Genomic DNA, 25,777 nt, shown 5'->3' on the forward strand with positions numbered 1-25,777 from the left:
AAACTGTAGCCATAGCCTAAACCTTAGTGGCAGAATACATGAGGCAGAAGCCTATGTCCAGGGGCTGTTTGATTCAAGCAGACTTTGCTATTGAAAAGACCAGTCCAGCTGAAGCTTTAGAAGAGAACCTGGGTATCTTGACTGCAGATAAAATTAAATACAGAATGAAAAGGCTACCATTAATCCTGCCTGTGAAGGACCTTTTCAGCTCCTCCCCTTAAGCCATAACTATTTGTAAACTAGTTTCCAAAGTGAATCTAGACCATTAGAAATCTGACTAATCATGTCTAAATGTTTTTGGAAGGAAATGTGACAATGACAGTCCACTTGTTGCTGGTAACAAGGGTGCTTTAGGTTGTTGGTATTATCCAAGTTTAAAAAACATTGTCAGTAATAACTATGTACATAAACATGCAAGTTGAGGAATAAATGAAATGCTCCACTTTATTAAGAAACCAAAAATACAAAACTGATGGATTCATGTACTTAATTGAACACTACTGAAAATTATTTCCCTTAAAAACTTCCATTTTGGTGTGTATAAGTGCCAGTAAGTTTAGTGTTAAAGTTGACATTTTCCACTATCTGTGCTGCAATAAGCTATTTTCAAATTTAGAACTTGCAGTGTGGTTTGGTAAAGACTTATGTAGTTCAGTCAAGCATGGAATTTGACTCAAGTTTTAACTAATTGTAACTTCAGTGGAAAGTGAGTTACAATGCTTAGCAAAGAGCCCATTTCACTGTATGCACTGAGGAACACTCAGCCTTAACTATAGCAGAACACTAGCTCTGCTATAATTTGTACATCACTTAATATAAACAGGTATATTGAGGACTAGTTTCTGGTTGCTATAGTATGGAGCCCTCTGAATTTCAAAGTTCATTTTAATAGATCAATCTTCAGTTCTGGTTTGCAATTGTTTAGTTGTTTTTTTTTGTTTTTTTTAAAAGGCAGCATGGAGGTTGAGCTTGGTACTGTATTCCTAGAAAAGAATCTCTGCAAGCAGTATCTGTATTTCAAATCCAGCTATTAGGAACAGGTTTAGACCTGCATTTTACACTTGTTTCAATCCATTTACACTTGCCAATCCTTCAGGGACTGTCTACATGGTAAAGTAATGTGCACAAGGGGGTGGTGATTTTAAAAAGCATATTAACACATGCAGTAGTTGGCCCATGTCAGCCATACTTGTACACATTTCAAGTTCCCTGTTGCGTACACCAGGGAACTTTTAGTGTGCACAAGCATGGTCTATGCAGACTAATCCCCCCCAAGCACACATTACTTTAACCTGTAGACAAGCCCTCAGGTGTTCCCTGCTTTTGTTTTCCCTAGTTAAGTTACACTTCAGGTTTTAAAAGTCAGTGTTTAAATCAGATAGGCTTCGAGCAGCTTGTAAGAGCTTACTAGATTACTTTTTAATTTACTACTTGTTGCATACGTATTCCAAGTGTGAAAAATCAAATTAACATTCAATACTATATTAGCATCTATTCAAGGATAGGAGACATTTAAATTACTCCTAGCAATGCATGAAAGTTCACTTGTTTAGATATTTGAAATACAACTTTATTATGATCTAAACAAAAAAGGAATGGGAATGACAGTAACAAACAAGATTTACCACTGAATACTGTGATGTGACTGCAGCAGTCTTAGTTAGATTTGAAACTCAAGGGGGAAGTAATTGCAGTCCAAAAAAACAGCTAGATATGCAGGTCCAAAATATGAAGGAATTTTTTTTTTTTTTAAACTGCCACATTCACTCCGAAGCCCATTCATCTCTCAGCATCCCAAAGATTAAGCACATGTTCTGCTCAGCTAGATAATAAAGTGGCAAACACGCTGCACCACTGACATCACAGGACAGTTGCCTATAAAACTAGACTTCTGACGCTGGGCTCCAGCTTCATCCCTTACAGGTCATCATCTTCATCTGGCAGGGCAGTGGTCTGAGCAATCTGAAACAGAGAAAATTATATTTACAACTAGTTATAGAGTTTGAACTCCTTATAGCAGTTGATTTCTCAGGCATCAATGTTAGAGAAATGGACAAACATTTGCAACTCTGTACCATTTTGTTTGAGCAGTTACCTGTAAGTCTTGCTCATACTGTGCTGCCAATGCTGGGTCCATAACAACCTCTGGGGGTGCAAGAGCAGGCATGGCAACAAACTCCAAGTTGGGATCTCCAATTAGCTTCCTGGCAAGCCACAGGAAGGGCTTCTCAAAGTTGTAGTTACTCTTAGCTGAGATATCATAGTACTGCAAAAGAGAACGGTCATATATACACACACAAAATATGTTAACACATCTACTGTTGGAAAGTCAGACCTTGTTATACAGCTAAGTTTGGCTCTGACCAGCATCTCAACTGCAAGGTCTTCACCTGCTTTACTCCCAGTGATTTTTGGGAAGCTAAAGTGGTTTGGCACACGATAGAAACAGGCCACTAAACAGTCCCGTAACAAAAAAGCAATTTAAGACATTTCAGTTGTCTATCAAGGCAACAGATTTCTGGACCTAAACCTTGATTTTTATTCTAATAAGAATCTGTTTTTATTTTTCTTAAGTGCACAAGGCTTTGTGAAGAGGTCCACCCTGAACAGGTTCACATTTGGCTGCTCTGAATTTTTATCAAATTCTAATGAATGTTATGTTACCCTTTTTACTGTGTTATCAGCTTCTTTAAATGATGAAGAGCTTTATATCAAGACTGAGGTCAGGGTCCTACATCTCAGGCAGAAGTCAATATTAGTCCTAATGAAGGGAATATAGCACCTTTAATCTCCTATCTGAGTCAATTGTTAAGATCCTCAATTCTGTTCTTATGGAAAAAAAGAAGCGATTTGATGTTTTACTGCATTTGTAGTTAACTATCATTGGTAATGAGAAATGCATAAGTGCGCAGCATTGCATTTTACCTTCAAAATAAAAGGGCTGCAATAGTACTGTTTAGGTCAATAGACGAGAATCAAAACGTAAGATTCCTGAAAACAGACAGCCATCATACCTGAAGATTCTTCTTCCTGTGGAAGACAATTGACTTTGCCTTGACTTTTCTGTCCTTAATATCCACTTTGTTGCCACACAACACTATAGGGATGTTTTCGCATACTCGTACCAGATCTCTATGCCAGTTAGGTACATTCTTGTATGTAACTCTTGATGTTACATCAAACATGATGATGGCACACTGAGCTGAAAGATAATTCAAGCTTTCATATTATTTATTTATTGAAATGTATACTAGTGCTGGATGAAAGATATATGAATGGGTGGTCCTCCTGTAAGTACAGCCCTCCATCCGTCCACTCTATTTCACACTTCTAATTTTCCGCCTAAGAATTCTGTCAGGATACCTCCTGCTTAATAAGCAAAAAGAATATAGGAGTTCCTTAGGCCAGCCCAGGATTATTTGCCTGCTCGCATTTTAGGGTCCAATCCTACAAACACTAAGGCACCCAGTAAATGTATTCATGCAAGTAATCCTATTGAAAACCATGGTATTACGTGGATAGGGCACACACAGAGGCTTCCCCAAGAAGTTTGATTTGCCCAAATATTTATCAAAAACATGATTCAAATAGGTGTAACCCTGTCTCAGACAACCTATTCTGGCCTTGAGCTACTTGAGAGCTTATGGTACATCTCAGGATGACCTTGTCTCCCACCCTAGTCCAAGGAGCTTTTCAAAGAACGAAGAGGCCAGACTTTGTTTCTCATATTTCTAAAGGCAGGTAAGAGGACAAACTCTTTAAAGATGTTCTGCAAACAATTAAATACGCTCAACTGAGTCAAATACATAAGGAATTTAGAAAAATTTAAAGGGAAAAACTCCTGTTTAATGCAGTTTCCAATTCTCTTTAAGGGGGCACTTTAAGTCTGGCAAGTGATTTCTTGATTAGTTTGTTATGCCATTTAACTTTACTGGAGAGTTCCACAGATTATTAGAAAACAATATACAGAATAGTGTGACTACTTCCTCATGCTGACATGGCTACAATTTGCTTAGGGTGGGATGTTCTTTTTTGTACAACTATTGTCATATTTCTGACCCCTCCCTGTGAAGTTATGGGGGAGTTACTGTAAATATTCTGCAGTTTTACACTTACCCTGAATATAATAACCATCCCGCAGACCACCAAATTTCTCCTGACCAGCCGTGTCCCATACGTTAAATTTAATAGGGCCTCTGTTGGTGTGGAACACCAGAGGATGGACTTCAACACCCAGTGTAGCTGTAATTAAAACATTAAATTTAGAAACTGCTTATGTAATATTTGAAACTAGTACTAGAATTCTCCAAGTGTTTAAACATACCTACATACTTCTTTTCAAATTCACCAGTCAAATGACGTTTTACAAATGTTGTTTTACCAGTACCACCATCGCCAACCAAGACAAGCTGTTGAAAGATTGCAGAAAACAAATCAAGCCAACACATTTTGAAGTCTCTTTATAAAATAACTGTCACCTATTAACCACTTTTAGGTAATTTTTAATTAAAACACCAATCCTATAAATTTTCTCCATGTAGGGGGATTACATGGTTTCGTTTTTTTAATTATAAGCTACCTAAAAGCAGTTAATGGCCAGCTTGTTATATATTTCATTCTTTGACATTACCTCAATTTCAAGTTGCCTTATGCAACACCATATAGCTTTCAATGTAAATAAAAGTGTTAAATTTGGTTCTATCAGTTACAGATTATTAAATCCAGATAAAAGAACATTCTAGATTTGGCCTTAGAGTGCAGGTTCTTTAAGAACATCTTCTTAGAATGTTGTATAGAACCATTTCAATTTTAAAAAATTGAATCAGTTAACAAGACCCTCCTACAGTGCCTGTAATTCAAACACTACAAGTGTTGGACAAGCACATTAGAGCCACAGCATGAAGTTGACTTGCATTGTCCAAACCAAGAAATATGCAACAGTATTTGAGTTTTTAGAAAAGAAAAAACTATTTACCTTCCCTAGTGTTTAATAGGACATTAAATAATAAATAATTTGTGTAAAATAGGAAGACAACCACAAACACCCAAGATTTATACACACTCTCTCAGACTCCTTGCTATAACACTGCACTAAACAGCAAACTACCTCAAATTAGTTTTTCCTGCCATCTGACATTTCCACACAACACAGGAAAGTAATGGGGTAAGTTAGGAGACTACCTCAGAGCAAAAAAGTGACAAAGGAACTAGGGAGAGGAAGCATTTGGAAGTACTTTTAATTCATAATCGGCTTAGATTTTATGTTGTGCACCACAACGATTTAAAAAGTTTAAACAAACTACAATTCGAATTAGGAACAACAGCTAACATGCATGGCATAATGGAAATTCACTCTAGGCCCTAGCCTGTGAAAACTTACTGTACAATGGTAAGTAGAGTAAAAACCTCCGCTCCAAACCCACGGCTGCCCTAACACCAGCGAGTCAGACCTGCCCGCACAACGCCAGCTCCTTACCTTAAACTGCACTTGGGGCTCTCCTTGGGCGGCCATGCTGGGTCTGCGGGAGAAATGGCAGCATGAGAGCTCAGCCCGCCAGACAGCGCAGGGCCCGGTGCTCTGCGCTGCGCTCACCGGCCGCCTCCGGCGCAGGGGCCCGGGCTCCTCCCAGCCCGCCAACTGCCCGCGTGGTCCCGGCCCCATTCATCGGGACAGGAAGCGCCGCGCCGCATGGGGCGCGAGAACGAGCGATAATGGCGGCCGCATTTCCCCCCGCCCCCATCCTAGAGAGGGAGCCGCCTGAACCCCACTTTCGCCAGGCTCCATACGGGGGGACTGAGCCACGGGGCCTGCAAGGCGCCCCCCGGGGAAGATGAGCCTGGACTCGCCCCCGGGGGTGCCCGCCCCAGTTCCCTCCTTCCGCGCCACCATCCCGCCGCTCACGGGAGACCATCTCGGTACCTATCAAGTGTCGGCCCGGGCTTGGGACTCCGGAGGGGCCCAACCTGCCTGCCGCTCCCCCACCCCTCCAACGGGCCTCGCGGCCTCCCAGCGCCACGATGACAGAGCAGCGCGCGCCACTTCCCCCCCCCGCCCGTACCCAGGCCGCATCAGGCTCCTGCTCTGCTCCTCCAGCCAGGCCTCTGCCGCGCCTCATCTGGCGAGCGGGCCCAGACACCCCATCGCGAAAGAAAGGAGACGGGAGCGGCCCCCAGCCAGGCCTCACCTCCCCCCCCAGCCCCCTTCCTAGGCAGCGACCGGCGACTACCATCGCCCTCGCTCATCCCTCTATCCCTTCCTAAGCCCAACCCACTTCCCTCGAGCCCTACGGGGAAAGGGAGGAGGCCTGGCCCCGTTACCTTCCCGAGACGTCTCTCGGTGTCGCTCCCCTCAGTGACTAGGCGCTGGAAAGATGGCGGAAGCGCGGTTCAAATACCCGGAGTGCGACGCCGCGCGGACACAGTGAGAGGAGGGCGTGGTCTAGCGTCACGTGATAGGAGGGGTGGACGGTGAGTTCCCTCCCTCTGACAGCGCGCGCCGCTTCCGGAGGCGTTTTTCTAACCGCCGGTGGAATGCTGGGAGACCACGCGCAAGCGCTACGTTAGCGGCACAGAGGGAAAAGAGAATCAATCGCTCTTCCGGATCTAGAGACGCGGGAATCAAGACGCTCGCGCCCCGCCCACGCGATGTGACGTAGAACGCTCGCTCTGGTCCTGGGCTCGCTCGTGGCCCGTGCTCAGAACGCGGGCGTGCGCCGTTTGCGCGCGCTGTGCAACCCGCCACCCACCATTAATTCGTCCGCTCCACGCCCCTGCCTTATGATGAGGACATGGACACAGACTTCTCGCAAAGCATGGGCTCTAGCAATGTGGGCATCATGGTGCTAATGGGCCCAGAAAACAAGCACAAACTGGTGTGACCGCATAGTGTTGTGGCTCTGGGACGCTTCCCAGTGCTTGAGAAACTTTCGCATGCTTAAGAGCACTTTCATGGAACTTTGTGACTTGCTTTCGCCTGACCTGAAGCGCAAGAATACCAAGATGAGAGCAGCCCTCACAGTTGAGAAGCGAGTGGCGATAGCCCTGTGGAAGCTTGCAATGCCAGGCAGCTACCGCTCACTCAGGAATCAATTTGGAGTGGGCAAATCTAATGTGAGGGCTGCTGTGATGCAAGTAGCCAACGCAATCAAAGATCTGCTGCTATCAAGAGTAGTGAGTCTGGGAAATGTGCAGGTCATAGTGGATGGCTTTGCTGCAATGGGATTCCTTAACTGTGGTGGGGTGATAGATGGAACCCATTTCCCTATTTTGGCACCAGAGCACCAAGCCAGCGAGTACATAAAATGCAAGGGGTACTTTTCAATACTGCTGCAAGCACCCGTGGATCACAAGGGACATTTCACCAACATCAACATGGGATGGCCGGGAAAGGTACATGATGCTCGTGTCTTCAGGAACTCTGGTCTGTTTCAAAAGCGGCAGGAGGGGATTTTCTTCCCAGACCAGAAAATAACCGTTGGGGATGTTGAAATGCCTATAGTTATCCTTGGGGACCCAGCCTACCCCTTAATGCCATGGCTCATGAAGCCGTACACAGGCAGCCTGAACAGTACTCAGGAGCTGTTCAACTGCAGGCTGAGCAAGTGCAGAATGGTGGTAGAATGTGCATTTGGACGTTTAAAAGCGCGCTGGTGCAGTTTATTGATTCACTTAGACCTCAGCAAAACCAATATTCCCACTGTTATTACTGCTTGCTGTGCGCTCCACAATATCTGTGAGTAAGGGAGAGACCTTTATGGTGGGGTGGGAGGTTGAGGCAAATCGTCTGGCTGCTGGTTACACGCAGCCAGACACCAGGGCAGTTAGAAGAGCACAGGAGGGTGCGCTGCGCATCAGAGAAGCAGTGAAAACCAGTTTCATGACTGGCCAGGGTACTGTGTGAAAGTTCTGTTTGTTTCTCTTTGATGAAACACCCCCATCCCCTTGGTTCACTCTACTTCCCAGTAAGTGAACCACCCTCCCCTCCCCTCTTTGATCACCACTTGCAGAGGCAATAAAGTCATTGTTGCTTCACATTCATGCATTCTTTATTAATTCATCACACAAATGGTGGGATAACTGCCAAGGTAGCCTGGGAGGGGTCGGGGAGGAGGGAAAGACAAGGCCACACTGCACTTTAAAACTTAAAAAATTTAAAACTTATTGAATGCCAGCCTTCTGTTGCTTGGGCAATCCTCTGGGGTGGAGTGGCTGGGTGGCCGGAGGCCCCCCCACCGCGTTCTTGGGCGTCTGGGTGAGGAGGCTATGGAACTTGGGGAGGAGGGCGGTTGGTTACACAGGGGCTGTAGCGGCGGTCTGTGCTCCAGCTGCCTTTCCTGCAGCTCAGCCATATGCTGGAGCATATTAGTTTGATCCTCCAGCAGCCTCAGCATTGAATCCTGCCTCCTGTCATCACGCTGCTGCCACCTATCATCTTCAGCCCTCTCTTCAGCCCACTACTTACTGTCTTCAGCCCGCCACCTCTCCTCGCGTTCATGTTGTGCTTTCCTGCACTCTGACATTGTCTGCCTCCATGCATTCGTCTGTGCTCTGTCAGTGTGGGAGGACAGCATGAGCTCAGAGAACATTTCATCGCAACTGGTTTTTTTTAGCCTTCTAATCTTCGCTAGCCTCTGGGAATTTGAAGATTCTGTGATCCTTGAAACGCAGGTGGTGGAGAAAAAAAAAGGGACAGTGGTATTTAGAAAGACACATTTTCTAGAACAATGGGTACACTCTTTCACGGTAAACCTTGCTGTTAACATTACATACGTAGCACATGTGCTTTCGTTACAAGGTCGCACTTTGCTTCCCCCCACGGCATGGCTAACAGCAGGGAACGGGCACCTCTGAATGTCCCCTTAAGAAAAGCACCCTATTTCAACCAGGTGACCATGAATGATATCACTCTCCTGAGGATAACACAGGGAGATAAAGAACGGATGTTGTTTGAATGCCAGCAAACATAAGCTGCAATGCTTTGTTGTACAATGATTCCCGACTACGTGCTACTGGCCTGGAGTGGTAAAGTGTCCTACCATGGTGGACGGAATAAGGCTGCCCTTCCCAGAAACCTTTTGCAAAGGCTTTAGGAGTACATCCAGAAGAGCTTTATGGAGATGTCCCTGGAGGATTTCCCCTCCGGACACATTAACAGACTTTTCCAGTAGTTGTACTGGCAGCGAATGCCAGGGCAAATTAATCATTAATCACGCTTGCTTTTAAACCATGTATACTATTTAAAAAGGTACACTCACCAGAAGTCCCTTCTCCGCCTGGCAGGTCCGGGAGGCAGCCTTAGGTGGATTTGGGGGTATTGGCTCCAGATCCAGGGTCAGAAACAGTTCCTGTCGGGAAAACCGGTTTCTCCGCTTGCTTGCTGTGAGCTATCTTCCTCGTCCCCAAAACCTGCTTCTGTGTTACCTCCCACTCCACTGACGGAGTCAAAGCACAGGGTTGGGGTAGTGTTGGCTGAACCCCCTAAAATGGCATGCAGCTCATCATAGAAGCGGCATGTTTGGGGCTCTGACCTGGAGCGGCCGTTTGCCTCTCTGGTTTTCTGGTAGGCTTGCCTCAGCTCCTTAAGTTTCACGTGGCACTGCTTCGGGTCCCTGTTATGGCCTCTGTCCTTTATGTCCTGGGAGATTTTGAAAGATGTTTTGGCATTTCGAAAACTGGATCGTAGTTCTGATAGCACGGATTCCTCTCCCCATATAGCGATCAGATCCCATACCTCCCGTTCGGTCCATACTGGAGCTCTTTTGTGATTCTGGGACTCCATCATGGTCACCTCTGCTGATGAGCTCTGCACTCACCTGCAGCTTGCCACGCTGGCCAAACAGGAAATGAGATTCAAAGTTCACGGGCCTTTTCCTGTCTACCTGGCCAGTGCATCTGAGTTGAGAGTGCTGTCCAGAGCGGTCACAATGGAGCACTCTGGGATAGCTCCCGGAGGCTAATACTGTCAAATTGCGTCCACACTACCCCAGATTCGACCTGGCAAGGCCGATTTCAGCGCTAATCCCCTTGTCGGGGGTGGAGTAAAGAAATTGATTTTAAGAGCCCTTTAAGTCCAAAAAAAGTGCTTCGTCATGTGGATGGGTGCAGGGTTAAATCGATTTAACGCTGCTAAATTCGACCTCAACTCCTGGTGTAGACCAGGCTTGAGACAGCTCATTTCCCACATTCAAAGCTTAGCAGGATCAGTTCTACCAGTCATAAACTAACTTCCATGTAGTTTAAGGGGTTTTCCTTGAGATTATGGACATCAAAAGGCCCATCGTCAAAGATCCGACAGCAACCTTGTTAAACGTGTATTGGTTTTCCCATAGGTCTTTGGCTAAAATATACTCTCCTTGTCCTATTCTTTGCAATAGTTAGTTGACATATTCCTACTTGAGAGATAGCACCACTTTAGCATTTCTATAATTTATTAAGTGCTTCAGATCCTTTGTGCTATTAAACATAATCTATTATTTATTGTTGGTTTTCTATGTGGATAATTTTCATATAACGTATACTGAGTTTAAGATCAAGGTTTTAAAAGCCTTGTACTGTTTGTTGCCATTTCCATGTATTTAAGATGGTATTGTAAATGCAAAGTGTTACTGATGTTTTCCTTTGGTAAAGAATTACAGAGCTTGTTCCCCTACAGTAGTTTTTCTCATTGCTTCTAGAGGTCAAGAAGGAATTGGTTTTAGAGATTTTTTTAATCACATTCAGTATACATAGCTTTTTTCACCTTAAATTCTTTCAGGACAGCAGAATTCTTTATAAAGCACTCCTCCCCTGTACCAAATGATCGTTTGAGTCACATCTTTCTTCCTTAAAACTAAGTATGCCTGTAGGAGCTAAGTATTTAATACCCGAAGTCCATAACAATAAATTGCATGAACATTATAGCAGCTTTTAACAAGAATACAGAAAACATTTCAGTCTGTACCTTTATTTGTATGGTGGTTAAATACAGATTTTATGAGTTTCTAAATACTGGTCCAGAGTAATTAGTAAACGTTGTTTGACTTCAAACAGAGTCATTGAATGATGTTCTGAGTTAATTCAGTGATCTGAAATGCTTTAGAAATACCGTGAATACATTTCAGGATCTTAGTTCACAGAAGATGTGTTGATTTAGGATTATATATATATATATATATATATATATATATATAAAAGAGAGAGAGAGAGAGAAAATTGTGGGTGTATTAAAATATATATATTACATTTTGTCAGGTCATACATACAGAGAGCTAGAGAGCACGAAAGGCTTCCTTAAGGCTATCTCTGCACTTGGAGCTGGGGTGTGTGATTCCCAGCTTACATACCTGCACTAGCTCTCGTGTGCTACCATTAGCAGTGGAGCCAGGGTGGCAGGTTGGGCTAGCCAACCTAGTACATATGCAGGGAGTCCAGTGAGATAAATACACGGGGCTGCTAGCCCAAGATGCCTCCTGTGCTACCCCAGCTACATTGTGTTATTGTTAGCACACTACTTCAAGTTGAGAGAGCTGGGAATCTCTACGTATGGATATAGCCTGATTGGGCGGGGGGGGGGAGGAGGAGGAAGAGAAATACAGTAGTGTGGATTTGGAAAAGGAAGACCATTTGTCTATGAATAGGAACATACAGAGTGCCATACTGCTTCAGTCTCTGTCTAGGCCAGTATTTTGTCTCTGACAATGGCCAATTCTAGATGGTTCAGAGGATTGAATGAGAACCCTGCTGGAGGCAGTTGTAGGATAATCTGTCCCCACATTAGATCCGCAAAGAGATTTAAGTCCCAAAATTTATATCCTCAAAATTTCCCATGCCCATGTTTAACCCTCGGGGGCACCTACATTTCCTGAGCAGTTAAGTTTCTGCCAATAAGAAAGGTGCCTAAATTTCTTTTGGCGGGGATGTGCAAAGCGGCCTAAATCCTGACACTGCTGAGCAAATCAGTGCCCTCAGGGGCAGGTCTACACTACAGGGTTAAGTCGACCTAAGTTACGCAACTGCAGCTACATAGCTTAGGTCGACTTATTGTGGTGTCTGCACCACACTGGGTTGACGGGAAAAACTCTCCCGTCGACTTACCTTAGGCTTCTTGTTTCAGTGGAGTACCAGAGTCAATGGGAGAGCGATCTGTGGTCGATTTAGCAGGTCTTCACTAGACCCGCTAAATCGATCCACGGTAAGTGTAGACATGCCCTAAGACATAGCAAGATCCTTAACCTAGGTGTTCTCTCACCTATCTAGCCTGATCCAATAAGTGTGACTAGATGCCACCTACTAGATCAGGCATCACCCAAAACATGCTGCCACACCCTCCCTTACACATTCTAGCCTAATGGTAGAGCACTCACCTGGGATGTGGGAGACTCAGCTTTGAATCCCCACTCTTTCTGATTTGGAGCAGGGACTTGAACCCAGTTTTCCCATCAGGATGCCCTAACCACCAGGCTTTAAAGTAAGATAGGTTGGATTATTTTCATTCTCTCCTGTTGGAGCTATTCCATTTTGTGTAAGATACTTACAAATATTCATTGGAGCTGGGCCTGGAGTCATTCTGGCTCTCTTTCTGGCCCAACGAATTAGGTAGGGGGAATTTAAACCCACATCCTGGGTGAGTGCAATAACCACTGAACAAAAGGAAACCACTTCATTTTGTGGGAAGAGCTGAGCTGGCTGAGGCATCTAAATATAGGTGAGGGTTCACTCATGTGAATCTCAAGTGGAGGAAGGCACCTCCTACCTGTCCAGAGTTTAGATACCCCTCTCCTCAGAATTTCCCGCTAGCTAAACTTGCTAGGTTTTATGAACTCCAGTCTTAGCCACCTCACTCCCCTTTCACTGTATAAAGAGGCTGGTACCTAATCCATCACTGTGCAGTCTATCAGGAAGCAAGGCACCTACATGTTAGATTTTCAAAACTGAAGCTAAAGGCTTAATCAATGCTGGGGGTGGGAGGGATTAAACTGGATTCATTTGACACACTTTTTTTAACTGGCAGTACATAACTGGCAGTAATGGTATACAGACAGAACAGCTGTGTCTTGTTGTTGTTCACATCTGTCAGCACCCAGGACATGAGGCATCAGAGTACTGGGTCAAAACCCAAATCAGGATATGTTTACACAGCAACTAAACACCCACAGCTGGCCCATGCCAGCCAACTCAGGCTTGTGGGGCTTGGGCTGCCAGGCTGTTTCATTGTTGTGCAGATCAGTGATTCTCCATTAGGGTTACACAGACATCTTCCAGAGGGTACATCAACTAATCTAGATGTTTGCCTGGTTTTACAACAGGCTACATAAAAAGCACTAGCAAAGTCAGTACACGCTAAACTTTCATACAGACACTGACTTGTTTATACTCCTCTGTATACTATACGCTAAAATGTAAGTACAATATTTATATTCCAATCAATGTACTTTATAGTTATGTGGTAAAAAATGAGAAAGTAAGCAATTTTTCAGTAATAGTGTGCTGACGCTTTTGTATTATTATGTCTGATTCTGTAAGCAAGTAGTTTTTAAGTGAGGTGAAACTTGGGGGTACACAAGACAAATCAGACTCTTGAAAGGGGTGCAGTACTCTGGAAAGGTTGAGAACCACTGGTGTAGATGTCTGGGCTTGGGCTGGGGCCCCTGTGAAGTGGGAGGGTCCTAAAGCTCAGGCTCCAGCCTGAGCTTAGATATCTACAAGGCACCATTCTATGCATCCAGTGAAGTGGGCTGTAGCCCACAAAAGCTTATGGTCAAATACACTTGTTAGTCTCTAAGGTGCCACAAGTACTCCTGTTCTTTTAGCCCAAGTCCTACAAGCCGAAGTCAGTTGGCATAGGTCAGCCATGGGTTTTTCTTTGCTAGTTAGATATACCCTCAGAGTCCAAGGTCAGAGTCGGAAGTTACAAATCAGAGCTGAGAGTCAAAACAAGGTTACCTAGAATGAGGCGAGGCAAGACAAGGCACTATCACAGTCCTGGATTAAATATTTTGAGCAGCCAGCCACTAAATTGTTGCTGCGGCTGATCTTAACAGCTGGCCTGCTGACTCTTCCAACCAATCATGCAGTGTAGCCAATTAGGCAGCCTACTACTAGCTGCCCTCCTCAGGTTACCTGGAGACTGACTAGATTGCAGGCCTGATACATGACAGCATCACTGTGTACATACACTGGCAGCTTGCTGTATAATAAGCATGTGGTGTTCTTGGAGAATATCTGATGATCCTTTGCTTTGCTGCCGAGCAGTGTGCATTATGGGAATTTTCTCACTGGGCATTGTGGGATGCATAGCAGAAGCCAAAAAGGTTCAAACTGAAAAAAAAATTCCCATGTTTCTGCTGTCTCTACCCCATGATTCCTTTCAGAGTGGGTTAGTGCTATTGCCCAGCATCGACCCAACAATGTTCCAGCTGCAATGCTGGCAACTCTGAATATGCAGAAGCTGCTTGGGTTGTATTTCAGCACTCATAGCTGGACAATTTGGCATTAGACTTCGCTGGTTGCACCAAACAGATGTGGTGGTGGCAGCGGCAGCAGCTTCAGTGGGGCAGAGGAAGCAGGACAAGGATGAAGAAAATGAGGAGCAGACCAAGCAACTGATACTAGAGGAGCAGTTTGTAGAGCAGCTTCATGCCATGCAGTGCCATTTCTGGGGTTGGGAAACCAGCATCAAATGGTGGGAAAGAATTGTTCTGCAGGCTTGGGATGACCAGCAGTGGCAAGAGAATTTCAGGATGGCAAGGGCAATCTTTTTTGAGATACGTGCCGAACTAGCCCTGGAGCTGCAGAAGCAGCAGCCGACCAACATGTGGTGCGCCACACCTGTGGAGAAACGGTTACCATTGCCATCTAGAAGTTGGCCATCCCTCGAATGCTACTGGTCTGTAGCCAGCCAGTTTGCAAGGGGAGATCAACTATTGGAGCCATTGTCATGCAGGTATGTGATGCCACAGAAGAGGTACTGTTGCACCTGATTCTAAAACTTGGTAACGCTCAGGAGTTTACTGATGGCTTTGCATGCATGTCGTTCCCAAACTGTACTGGGGCAACTGATAGGACCCATGTGCCTATTATTCCTCCTCCACCCCCTCAGAATTTATAAACAGAGAGATGTATTTCTCCATTGTGTTCTGTGATGGGATGTTCACCCCATGCTAGCCTGGGAAAGGTAAATGAGGCTGAGAAAGGGCTAGTTTACCAGATAGGACACACCTTAGGGGAATGAAGTGGCCTAAGTAACCCGTACTGATGATGGAGCCCAGTTGAGAAGGATCAGGTGGGGTTAGTATAAAGCCAGGAAGTTGGCAGCAGAAAGGGGTAGCCCCAGAAAGCAAAAATGACTTCAATGAAATATTGTTCTTCACTATGGTGATAGTATAATGTAGTAATAGCACAGATTCTAGTGTATGTTGGGATACCAGGCAATGAAATGGTAGATAAAACAGCAAAAAAATGCCCTCAAAATGAGGAGGTTGATATAAAGATCTCTCAGAATAAACAGGACTTCAAAAGTTTGGTTAAGAGAGAACTTAAGAAGGAATGGCAAGAACAATGACCTTTTGAGACAAAAAGTTGAAGGTTCTATGAAATATGTCCTAATCTTGAAGATAATGGTGTACTTGATAGAGGAAGTGAAGTAACTATATTTAGAGCACTAACAGGTCACTGTTATCTGAATTGTAACTTATATTTACTAAACCAGCATAAAGCTGGGTTATGCAATACATGCAAAATCCAAGAAACAGTTGAGCAGCTGCTGTGGCAATGCAGGGAGAACTACATACAAAGGAAAAGGAGTACTTGTGGCACTTTAGAGACTAACCAATTTATTTGAGCATGAGCTTTCGTGAGCTACAGCTCACTTCATCAGATGCATACCGTGGAAACTGCAGCAGACTTTATATATACACAGAGAATATGAAACAATACCTCCTCCCACCCCACTGTCCTGCTGGTAATAGCTTATCTAAAGTGATCAACAGGTGGGCCATTTCCAGCACAAATCCAGGTTTTCTCACCCTCCACCCCCCCACACAAATTCACTCTCCTGCTGGTGCTAGCCCATCCAAAGTGACAACTCTTTACATAATCAAGTCGGGCTATTTCCTGCATAGATCCAGGTTTTCTCACATCCCCCCCACCCCCATACACACACAAACTCACTCTCCTGCTGGTAATAGCTCATCTAAACTGACATACAAAGGAGATGCTTTATGAAGAACTGATATGCCTCAAGGTGGAAAAAATATTGTCCAAAAGGATCAGTGGGAGTACTGGGCTTTTTTAAGGATACAGTACTGGGGGAGAGGATATAGGTTTTTTAGCTTATGTGAAAATGGAAGTAGGTAGGGGTCATAGCCTCACATGCTGAGACTGCTACACTATAAATGGCAGGAAAAGAAAGAGGCTGCAGTGAGGAAGCCTGCAGCCCCTCTCTGGGTATTAGAGTGGGAAAGGAGGAAACCCAGGAGATCCAGGCCCTGAATGAAGGGTTTACCCAGAAGGGTGGTGGAGCAGAAGTCTGAGAGGAGGAATAGGAAAAGGCTCAGAGAAACACCAGCAAGTTGGGATGTTACAGACCTTAGCTGTTAATTATAGGGTCCTTGAGCTAGAACCCAGAATAGAGGGTGGGCCTGGATTCCCCCTACCAGCCACTGGGGAAGTGGCACAGTCAGATCAATAGATTTGAAGACTCCCTGGGATGGTTTGCCCTGTGGGACCTTGATACCCCAGAAGGGTGGAAATGGATAGTAACCTGGCAAGAGGACTAAGCCATGAAGAAAGGGAACAACTAAATCATGAAGAGGGAACATGCTGAGTTCCAGTGAGAGTAAATAAAGGTGGTGCTGGACCTGGATGGCACTAATCCCCTGACCAGCCAGGAAGAAGCGCTGTAAGGGTGAGTGGAGCCTATGGCGTGTTCCAAGGGCTGGTTGACCACTGTGGTAGCTTTGCAGACGTAAAAGCAGGGTGATCTGGAAGGCTCCAGGATGCTAGGATCTTTTGGAATTTCGCTCTGTTTACCTTAAAGGAGAAAGGACTGTTTGTTCCTAGGATTGCTATGGACATTAATGGTGTAGAGATTGTTCCAATTATCCTGGGAGATCCATCTTAACCTCTGACTCCCTGGTTAATGAATCTATTCACAGGCCATTTGGACAGAAGAAAGGAACTGTTTTAACTCCTGTGTCATAGTTGCAGAATGGTACTGGAGTGTGCATTTGGCCATTTAAAAGAAAGGTAGTGTTGTTTGTGGAATAGGTTAGTAGCTGAAAAAACATGCCGAAGATTAGAATGAGTTGGTAGCTGGAAAAAAGTGCCTAAGATTACAGCAGCATGTTATGTATTGCACTGTATTTGTGAGAGTAAGGGTGAAAGCCTTAACAATGGATGGGAAGCTGAGGTGCAGAAAAGTACCAGCAAGGTGTCCAATAGAAAATGGAAACGAGGTAATATTATCAGCGATACCTGTCGCTTTTACTTTTGAGTATTTTCTGTGTAAAATGTAATGATGACCCTTTAATAATAAAAACCATTAAAATTTAGAAACAATGTGTTTATATTTGGAAACAGAAATAAACCTTCCATTAAAACAATTATGAAACAAACTCAAAGTGATGCAATGTGGTGGAGGGCAGAACACAACAAGGGGAGGGGACATTCAGGTCACAGGTGAGTATATGCCTTGCTGTTGATGCTTCTTGGTTTTGGGCCTTCTGGTGTTGTGTGGCAAGGCTCAAAGTTATTAGGGGGTGTTTGATGGCTCTAAAGAGCTGAGCTCCCGTCCCAGCGGCAGCTGTTCTCTGCCCTGAGCTTAGTGCTATGGAAAGATTGGCCTCTGGGAGCACAGCAACAGGGATCTAGCAGGAAGGAGTTGCTGATGTGGCCAGTACCCTGTGTTTTCCAGAGGCTACAGAATATGGCTAGGTCCTGGTTTACAGCACTGCATTGCCTTCTGCCCTAACAGCAGCATGTGCTGCAGCAGAGCATTCTGACTCTGAATTGCCTCAGGAAGTTGCCTCTGCATCGCTGTCTTTTTCAGCACTGTCTTTTGTCATGGCAGTGCTGTCCTGGGCCACTGTAACTCTGTCTTTGGCCACTCCAGTGATCTCTCGGGAGAGCTCCATTTCCCCCCCCCCCCCCCCCCCCATTGTCAGGTACAGCCTCCATCTTTCTTTTTTTTTTTTTCTCATTTTTCCTTGGGACTCTGAAATGAGAGCTGCAAGCATTTCATCATGAGGTGTCAAATTTTTCCTCCTCAGGTTAGCCAGCTTCCCAGCTTTTGATACAGGCCCTCTCCTTGAGGGTCTGAACACTGCAGGTGCTATGCCTATGGAACTCGGAAAAAACCCGAGTGGTTATTGTTCATATTCCAAAGAGGCTATCGTAGCTTTTTTTGTATATGAATTTCTGACTTTCTCTCCCTGAGAGTCTTCCCAGGCTTGGGGGAACCTCAGAGGTTGGAAGTGCCTGGGGAGGGCTCTTTGGCTTTGCAATTGTGCTTTGGAGGGGAGGGGAGGGGAAATTATGTTGCCAGTTTGGATTTGCAGTTTTGCTTGTATAGTGTTGGAGAGGTGACTGGGGGTCAGTTGGATAATAATCTCTACATCCACTTTAGGCTGTCCTGACTCTTGTTGATGTTATATACTAAGGTGGGTGACTAAGAGGCTGAGAATGGTCTTATTCAACAAGGCAAAGGGAAGACCAGCAAGATACCCTGTGAAGTTATTTACCAAGTCCCCTCAGAAATGTTGTAGGAGTGGAAAGGAGTTGCGAGATATGCCAGGGGTATGAATGTGCAACCGTGACACATAGCCAGAAAGGGTTAAGCAGCTCACAGGTTAATTAACCCAGATTCAACCTTTAGAGACATGTTAGAAAAGTATGTAAATGGTAATTAAGGCCATTCCATGTTAGACAGGCTAGAGCTTTGAAATGCAAACCTGTATTGTTAGAAAAATAAAGGTGATTGTATGTGTTTACTTATATCTTGTTAGATGTTAGCCATGTTGTCAGGGTTCCTTCCCTACTCTGAACTCTGGGGTACAGATGTGGGGACCCGCATGCAAGACCCCCTAATCTTATTTTTACCAGCTTAGGTTAAAAACTTTCCCAAGGCAAAAATTCCACCTTGTCCTTGAACAGTATGTTGCCATACCAAGTGATTTAGACAAACAATCAGGGAAAGGACCACTTGGGGTTCCTGTTCCCCCAAAATATCCCCCCAAGCCCTTTACACCCCCTTTCCTGGGGAGGCTTGAGAATAATATCCTAACCAATTGGTTACAAAGTGAACACAGACCCAAATCCCTAAATCTTTGGACACTGGAAAAAAAAATCAATCAGTTCTTAAAAGAAGAATTTTATTAAAAAAAAAAAGTAAAAATCCCCTCTGTAAAATCAGATTGGAAGATAACTTTACGGGGTAACAAAAGATGCACAAAACACAGAGGAACCCCCTCTAGCCTTACTTTCAAAGTTACAACAAAACAGGGATAAACCTCCCTCCAGCAAAGGGAAAATTCACAAGTTGGGAAAACAAAGATAAACTAATACACCTTGCCTGGCTGTACTTACAATTTCTGTAATAAGAAAAGGAGTACTAGTGGCACCTAGAGACTAACCAATTTATTGTAGCTTATGAAAGCTTATGCTCAAATAAATTGGTTAGTCTCTAAGGTGCCACTAGTACTCCTTTTCTTTTTGCGAATACAGACTAACACAGCTGCTACTCTGAAACCTGAATTTCTGTAATATGAGAGACTGGTTCAGAATAGTTTGGAGGACATGGGTTGATGTCCAGTCCCTCTTAGCCCCAAGAGCGAATGAACAAAGAACCCAAAACAAAGCCTCTTCCCCCCAGATTTGAAAGTATCTTTTGTCCCCATTGGTTCCTTTGGTCAGGTGCCAACCAGGTTATTTGAGCTTCTTAACCCCTTACAGGTAAGGAGGAATTTTAGGCTACCCTTATGGTTATGGTAAACAGATAGTTCCTGTCTATTACTATACTATTACCATTGATTCAGATATCAAAAGTGAATATTAACATTTAGATGAATCTTAGGTGAAATAATTTCATTGTCCATATGTCTCTTTAAAGTTTGTGATAAAAATGGATAAATTACCATATGTTAATCCATGCAGTTAATTACCAGTGATGTTTAGGAAACAGAAGGTTACATCAAAAGCCTATTGTTCACCCAGGACTGCATGGTCAAGAGGCTGCTAGAAAACTGTATAAAAGGCTTGTGGGACCTGATCCTTTCATCTCAGATGTGCTTGATGCTTTTATGTAGGGGAAGCTTGAGTCGTAAGACTGAGATCTCCATTCCCACCTGGATCACCCTGAATATGAACATTGGAATATAACGTATGAACCAATTCTGAAATGATTCTTTTACAAAGCTCACCATCTCTACTCACCATCTCTACTATAAAGCCTATCTCAGAATGGTACTCATGTCTGTATGTATGCTGATCTTTTAACCAATACTCTTTTCTTATTAACTAAAAATATTATTTAAAAAGAATTGGCTATAAGCATGTATTTGTGTAAGATCTGAAATATTCATTAACTTGGGAGGTAATAAGAAAAGGAGTACTTGTGGCACCTTAGAGACTAACAAATTTATTTGAGCATACGCTTTTGTGAGCTACAGCTCACTTCATCGGATGCATCTGATGAAGTGAGCTGTAGCTCACAAAAGCGTATGCTCAAATAAATTTGTTAGTCTCTAAGATGCCACAAGTACTCCTTTTCTTTTTGTGAATACAGACTAACACGGATGCTACTCTGAAACTTGGGAGGTAATGTATACAATCCTTTGGGATTGGTAAAACTTTCTTAGATGATGAATAAGATTTTCAGTATCCTCATCATATTTGACTTGGGTGTCTGGGTGGAGGCCTAAGGCTGGATTGCTTTAATGGAACTGTGGTTTGGTGTCTGGGTAACCAGTAAGGTATTATAAAAGCTGTTTTGAGGCTAGCTTGTTGGATCTAAGTACTGGAAGGACCACCAGCTTTGGGAATTGTCTGCCCCATTCTGTGCAGATTGTCCTAATTAAGTAACCTCAGTGTGGCTCCCCGGCAACCCCAGTCATAGCAGCTATTGCCTTCTATGTCTGGAGCAAATTTGAAGCAATTTCACAGTCTTAGATTCTGCTTTATCTCCCCTGAAGACGTGGTGAAAGTGCAACGAAGAGTTCTGCACTGATTGTCTGAGCCATGAAGCGTTTTGCTATCCCTAAGATAAAGCTCTCTTCCTGTAAGAATGCATGTTACATTTCATTGATACCTCAGGGGGAGAAAATGAGGTGTAATCAGGTGCAGTAATTAGCTGGAGCTCTCCAAGTCCCTGATTCTGCTCCCCTTGGCAAAACCCCCACTTTTTTCAGTGGCGCACACAGACCTCCAATCCAAAGACATTCAGTGCCAAAGCTGGGTCTAGAACCCAGGAGTCCTGCTTCAACCAGCTCTTGGTCATGCTGCCCTTTACCTGCTGATGTCACCCTCGGCGCTGGGAAGCTAATATTTGCATAGCTCCGCCCCCACCTCTGCACAGCCCTCCTCACAGCGGGTGGTCCTGGCGCTTCCCCCCACAGCTGTGATTGAGTCAGCAGCGCGGAGCATGCGCAGAGCGGGTTTGGGCTGGGGTGGTTGCCTTGGCAGCAGGCATAGGAAGAGGGGGATTTGAGCCACCGACGGTGTGGGGGGAGGCGGCGCGGCCCGTCCGCTGAGCCCTGCCGAGGAGGAGGCAGGAGGCGGCGGCCAACGAGTAACGGTGTGAAGCGCGGGCGAGGCGCCGAGCGGCTGCGGGAATGAGGGACCGGCTGGCTGAGCTGACAGCGGTGAGGGGGCTGGCTCAGGGACCGGGCCGGGGTGCGGGGCAGGCCGGGAGGGGTAGCGGGCGGAGGGGGTGCTGGAGGGGACAAAAAGCAGCGAGTCAGGGACAGCGATGGCAGGGGTTCCGTGGGGAGGGCTTGGCGGTCAGAGATGGGGACCCTTCGCGAGCCTCTCTGCTAAGATCCGCTTAGGCAACGCCCCAGACACGTCCCTGGAGGCAGCGAGGTCGCTGAGCCGCTCCAGGCTCCTTTCCAGCTCTCGTCTCTGGGAGGAGGAGGAGGCGGGATATCCACTCTTGAGAGATGGGGAGACTTTTCGAAAGCTCTTGGGGCTCCTGGTACAAACTTCAAATCCTGTGGTTTTTTTTTTTTTTTTTGAGGTGGTGGTGAAGACCCTCCCCCATACCCAAATGTTAATATTTGAGTGACAGAGGAAACGGGTAATAATTTTTGTGTGCTTGACTTATCTACCGTGAGATAGTAAATGCAAGAGTGAAATGAAGGGCTTTGTCTCTTTTTCTTTGTTTGTTTTAAGTTATCCCATTAAGAAATAAGATGTCTAAGTCAGCTGTATGTTTTGTATATATTTACAAAGTGGTAGTTGAGTATGTTTCTGTATTCTTTTCCTTCCTCTCATTCTTATCCTGAAAAGAAGAGAGGAAGGAGTTTGGGGAGAATGCCTTTTGTTTGACTTCAGCAGGATATGGTTCCAACAAAATAAGAATGTTTTGATTATATTTCAGAAGGGGGAAAATGGAGAATGCACATCAAATGGAGTTTCTGTAATCAGTCAGGGCTCCAGGTGTGTATAGGAGTTCGCTTATGCCAAGTTGCTTGCAGGACTGGGTACCAGTTGACTTAAAAATAATGTATTCTGGAATAGAAAAAACTCAGCTATTGAAATTGTGCTTGTAAATAGAATAAGTAGTCTCTTTCCTCTATTCTCTGTACAGGTGGGAGGCCTTTTGGAATGCTTATTACAGTAATCTTAACCAGAAAAGACTGTGTGTCAGGATTGTCTTTGTCCTAATGAGAAGTGTATTTTTTTCAGGCGATTTTCTTCTTCCTCCACTCTCTCTCTCTCTCTCTCTCCTTTTTTTTTTAACTCTAAACCTCCATTCTACAGATTATATGGTGTCAAATTATAATATAGTGCACACTTTTAAAAGGGGGCAGGGAGAGAAGAAAGCAGCAACAATCTGAATTAGATCTGTGATGCTTAGCATATTCAAAGCCCAGTCTGACGGGAAATGGGAGGGGAAGTAACAATGTTGTTTTCATTTAGAACAGAGTTAACTTTGACATTTAATTTAAAAAAAAAATGCTATCCATTTGTAGTAGTTTGTAGGTTAGCATCTAGTAATGCTTCACTCAAAGACACATGAAACAGGTATGACACTTATGTAATTATGACTTTAGAGTAAACACTATGTGTAGTAGTAAAATACTTCATACTTGCCTTAGTGTAACTCAAGTGCAGTCTGTAAAATTCATTTTAAAATCCCAAGGTGCTTGTTATGGATTGACCTGCATACAATTTTTCAGTGTTTCAACACTTATTTTAGTCCGAAGAGCAAAAACCATCAAAACCCAAACTTTATCACTTAAAAATGTGTAGCTTTACTTTCTGAGACACATGTAAAACAGAACACATGCTGGATGATATCATGTAGGCTAAATTAACTTCAAGAGAAAACTTGGACAACCAAGTCATCACCCTCTCATCTCCCCAAAATTTTCCTCACTGTAATATCACAAATGACAAGTTTTTGCTAATATTAATGAGTGTCTTCATCACTACATCAGCTTTTTTGTCAGAGTGCATTTCTGCTTTTTTTCAAGCACAGAAATGATAGGTTTGGTTTTTTGGGTTTTTTGGTTTTGTTTTTTTAAATCTCCACCGGGAGAAATCGTGGGAGCTATATGAATGTTGTTACCTATGTTTTTAAGCCTGTCTTTGTTTTAATATAGCTTCATTGCATTTTGATTTCAATAAATATTTTAACTGAAGTGTAATAGGATTATATTCTGTAGTTTTTAAACAGTAACCTGCCAAAGCCTGGGGAACCTTCAGGAATCACTTAGCATTCCTACATGAGGGAAAGGAGTTTGTTTATAAAAAAGCAAATTATCAATTTAGTGTAAAATAGTCTGTTTCCCACTGCCAATGTGCTTGATATGCTGCATAAATAATTTAAGATGTCATGGTGTTCTATCCAGTCTACATTAATACATTTAGTGAAAGTACTTCAACCACCTTGGGAAAGCTTCTATCCTAGATTCTCTGTAGTTAAATTTAGGACTTCTAATTTTTGGTTGCTCTTTAAATATTACTGAGAGCAAATGTTCTACTTTTGTCAACTATAATATTAAGTTATTTATGGGGGTCGTGGTTTTTTAAATAGATAGTACATTAATTTGATACGGTTAACAAGTATTTCCCTATTGGTAAGTCTGGTCTCTAGACAAATAAAATTATGGAATTTTTGGATAGGATGGTGACACTAGCTAAAACAGTTCCTAAAGCGGAACAAATGTGAAAAGAGCAACTGGAACATTCAGATATGAATGTACATAGTTTTCCCTCATTGTATTGAGGAATACCCAGTAGTCACACATGTCCTTCCAGAGGAAAACGGTCCTGGATGCGTTTGTTGTTTTTTGTGGGGGGTTATGTCTTATTTCTCTTGTATGGATATTTCCAAATTATTCTTGGCAGTTTTGTAATGTCTGCTCTGTGGATGGTTAAAACTGAAAATGATCTTTTTTTGCATCCCAGGAAAGAATTGAACTGCACTGGAACTCAAGTCCAAAGCTTTGTGTTAAATATCTTTAACCCTAATCCAGTTCAGTCTTGGATTCCTTCTACCTGCCCCACCAAAGGAATAGTAATATATTTTAGAAATCTTGTATTTTTATAGTCTGTATTAAAATAACAAGCTCAGAATACACATGCAATATAAAGGTTTAAAATCCAACGACCGTTTAATAATCTGTTCAATAAAATGTGCAAACCTTTTTCTTTCTATTTTAAAAAGTCACTCTAAAAAGTCTAGATATAAACCTTCTCTTTTTTAAGGAAGCTAAATGTTTGGTGTATTTTTTCTCAATTTGGTGTAAAGCTTACCATCCTATTATCTGTCATGTCTGCTTTGAGCTTTGTTTGCATCATGTTAAATGCATCCTGCCATCTTCGTAAACCTACCCTGTGTCTTTTTCTTTATCAGTGTAACTGATGCCTTTGGGAAATACATTTTTATTTATTTATCGTGCTTTAGTTTTAAAATATAAAGGGATTGTAACTTGGTGAACAGAACTGAAGATATTGATAGTTTCTTAATACAATGCATCTTAAATGTACATGAAGCAATTTATGTTAACTAATGACTGGTAAAATATGTTTGGGAGTATGGGGCTGGGGGGAGAGAAGAAATGAACTACAAATCCCTGGAATGCTGTGGTAACTGGTAGAATTGCAACAGTGCAAAGAACATGAAAAAGCATTCAACTTGTGGACAGGATTCCTTTGCTCCTTTGCATAGAGATAAACCTATTAAACTGTCTGTAGATTGATAAATTGGCAAGTCTTTTATTCAAGTGTCAGTGTAAATAGGTCTCTGTACACTTTAACATCACATATTTAAGACCTTTCCGATCTGTGCATATTGATTGATATCTGGATCAGTGCTTTTTGGGGAATCTGACTCTCAGTGTTTCATGTGGTGTGTTTGAAGAAATGCTTTAATTGTTAAAATTTGCAGGCAGAAATTGATATTAATGAAAACTTAGAGTTGAGAAATCAAGTATAAATATTAAATAAAAATATATTTTACAGTCTTACATTAAGATACACTACAATGTATATATAATATGTAAGCAATTACATATGTTAACAGAAGTTTATTTAGGTTGCAAAGTCAAGGCACTTGAAAGATAGGAAGTGCCAGTTT

The 25,777-nt window shown here is 43.4% G+C and overlaps 2 protein-coding genes across 4 annotated transcripts in view; one reads left to right on the forward strand and one right to left on the reverse strand.

The window, feature by feature from the left end:
• Positions 1-418: 418 nt before the first annotated feature.
• RAN (RAN, member RAS oncogene family) lies at positions 419-6,472 on the reverse strand. Its single transcript, XM_048821735.2, has 7 exons — positions 6,319-6,472; positions 5,477-5,519; positions 4,325-4,409; positions 4,117-4,242; positions 3,015-3,202; positions 2,096-2,266; positions 419-1,962 (listed from the first exon to the last, which is right to left on the reverse strand). Exons 2-7 carry the CDS (start codon positions 5,510-5,512, stop codon positions 1,918-1,920), a joined length of 651 nt encoding a protein of 216 aa, XP_048677692.1. The 5' UTR covers positions 5,513-5,519; positions 6,319-6,472; the 3' UTR covers positions 419-1,917.
• Positions 6,473-21,631: 15,159 nt separating this feature from the next.
• Positions 21,632-25,777, forward strand: part of STX2 (syntaxin 2) — a 40,992-nt gene continuing 36,846 nt past the window's right edge. The window contains exon 1 of one of the 3 annotated variants that reach the window (XM_048821730.2): positions 21,632-21,833. In XM_048821730.2, the coding sequence (XP_048677687.1) occupies positions 21,804-21,833 (30 nt within the window). In that variant the 5' untranslated portion in view covers positions 21,632-21,803. Of the gene's footprint in view, positions 21,834-22,244; positions 22,268-25,777 lie in introns of those variants that run through there. The other 2 variants (XM_048821731.2, XM_048821732.2) reach the window with 2 other exon arrangements.

The sequence above is a fragment of the Caretta caretta genome, chromosome 15 (assembly GCF_965140235.1).
Source record: "Caretta caretta isolate rCarCar2 chromosome 15, rCarCar1.hap1, whole genome shotgun sequence".
Lineage (NCBI taxonomy): Eukaryota > Metazoa > Chordata > Testudines > Cheloniidae > Caretta > Caretta caretta.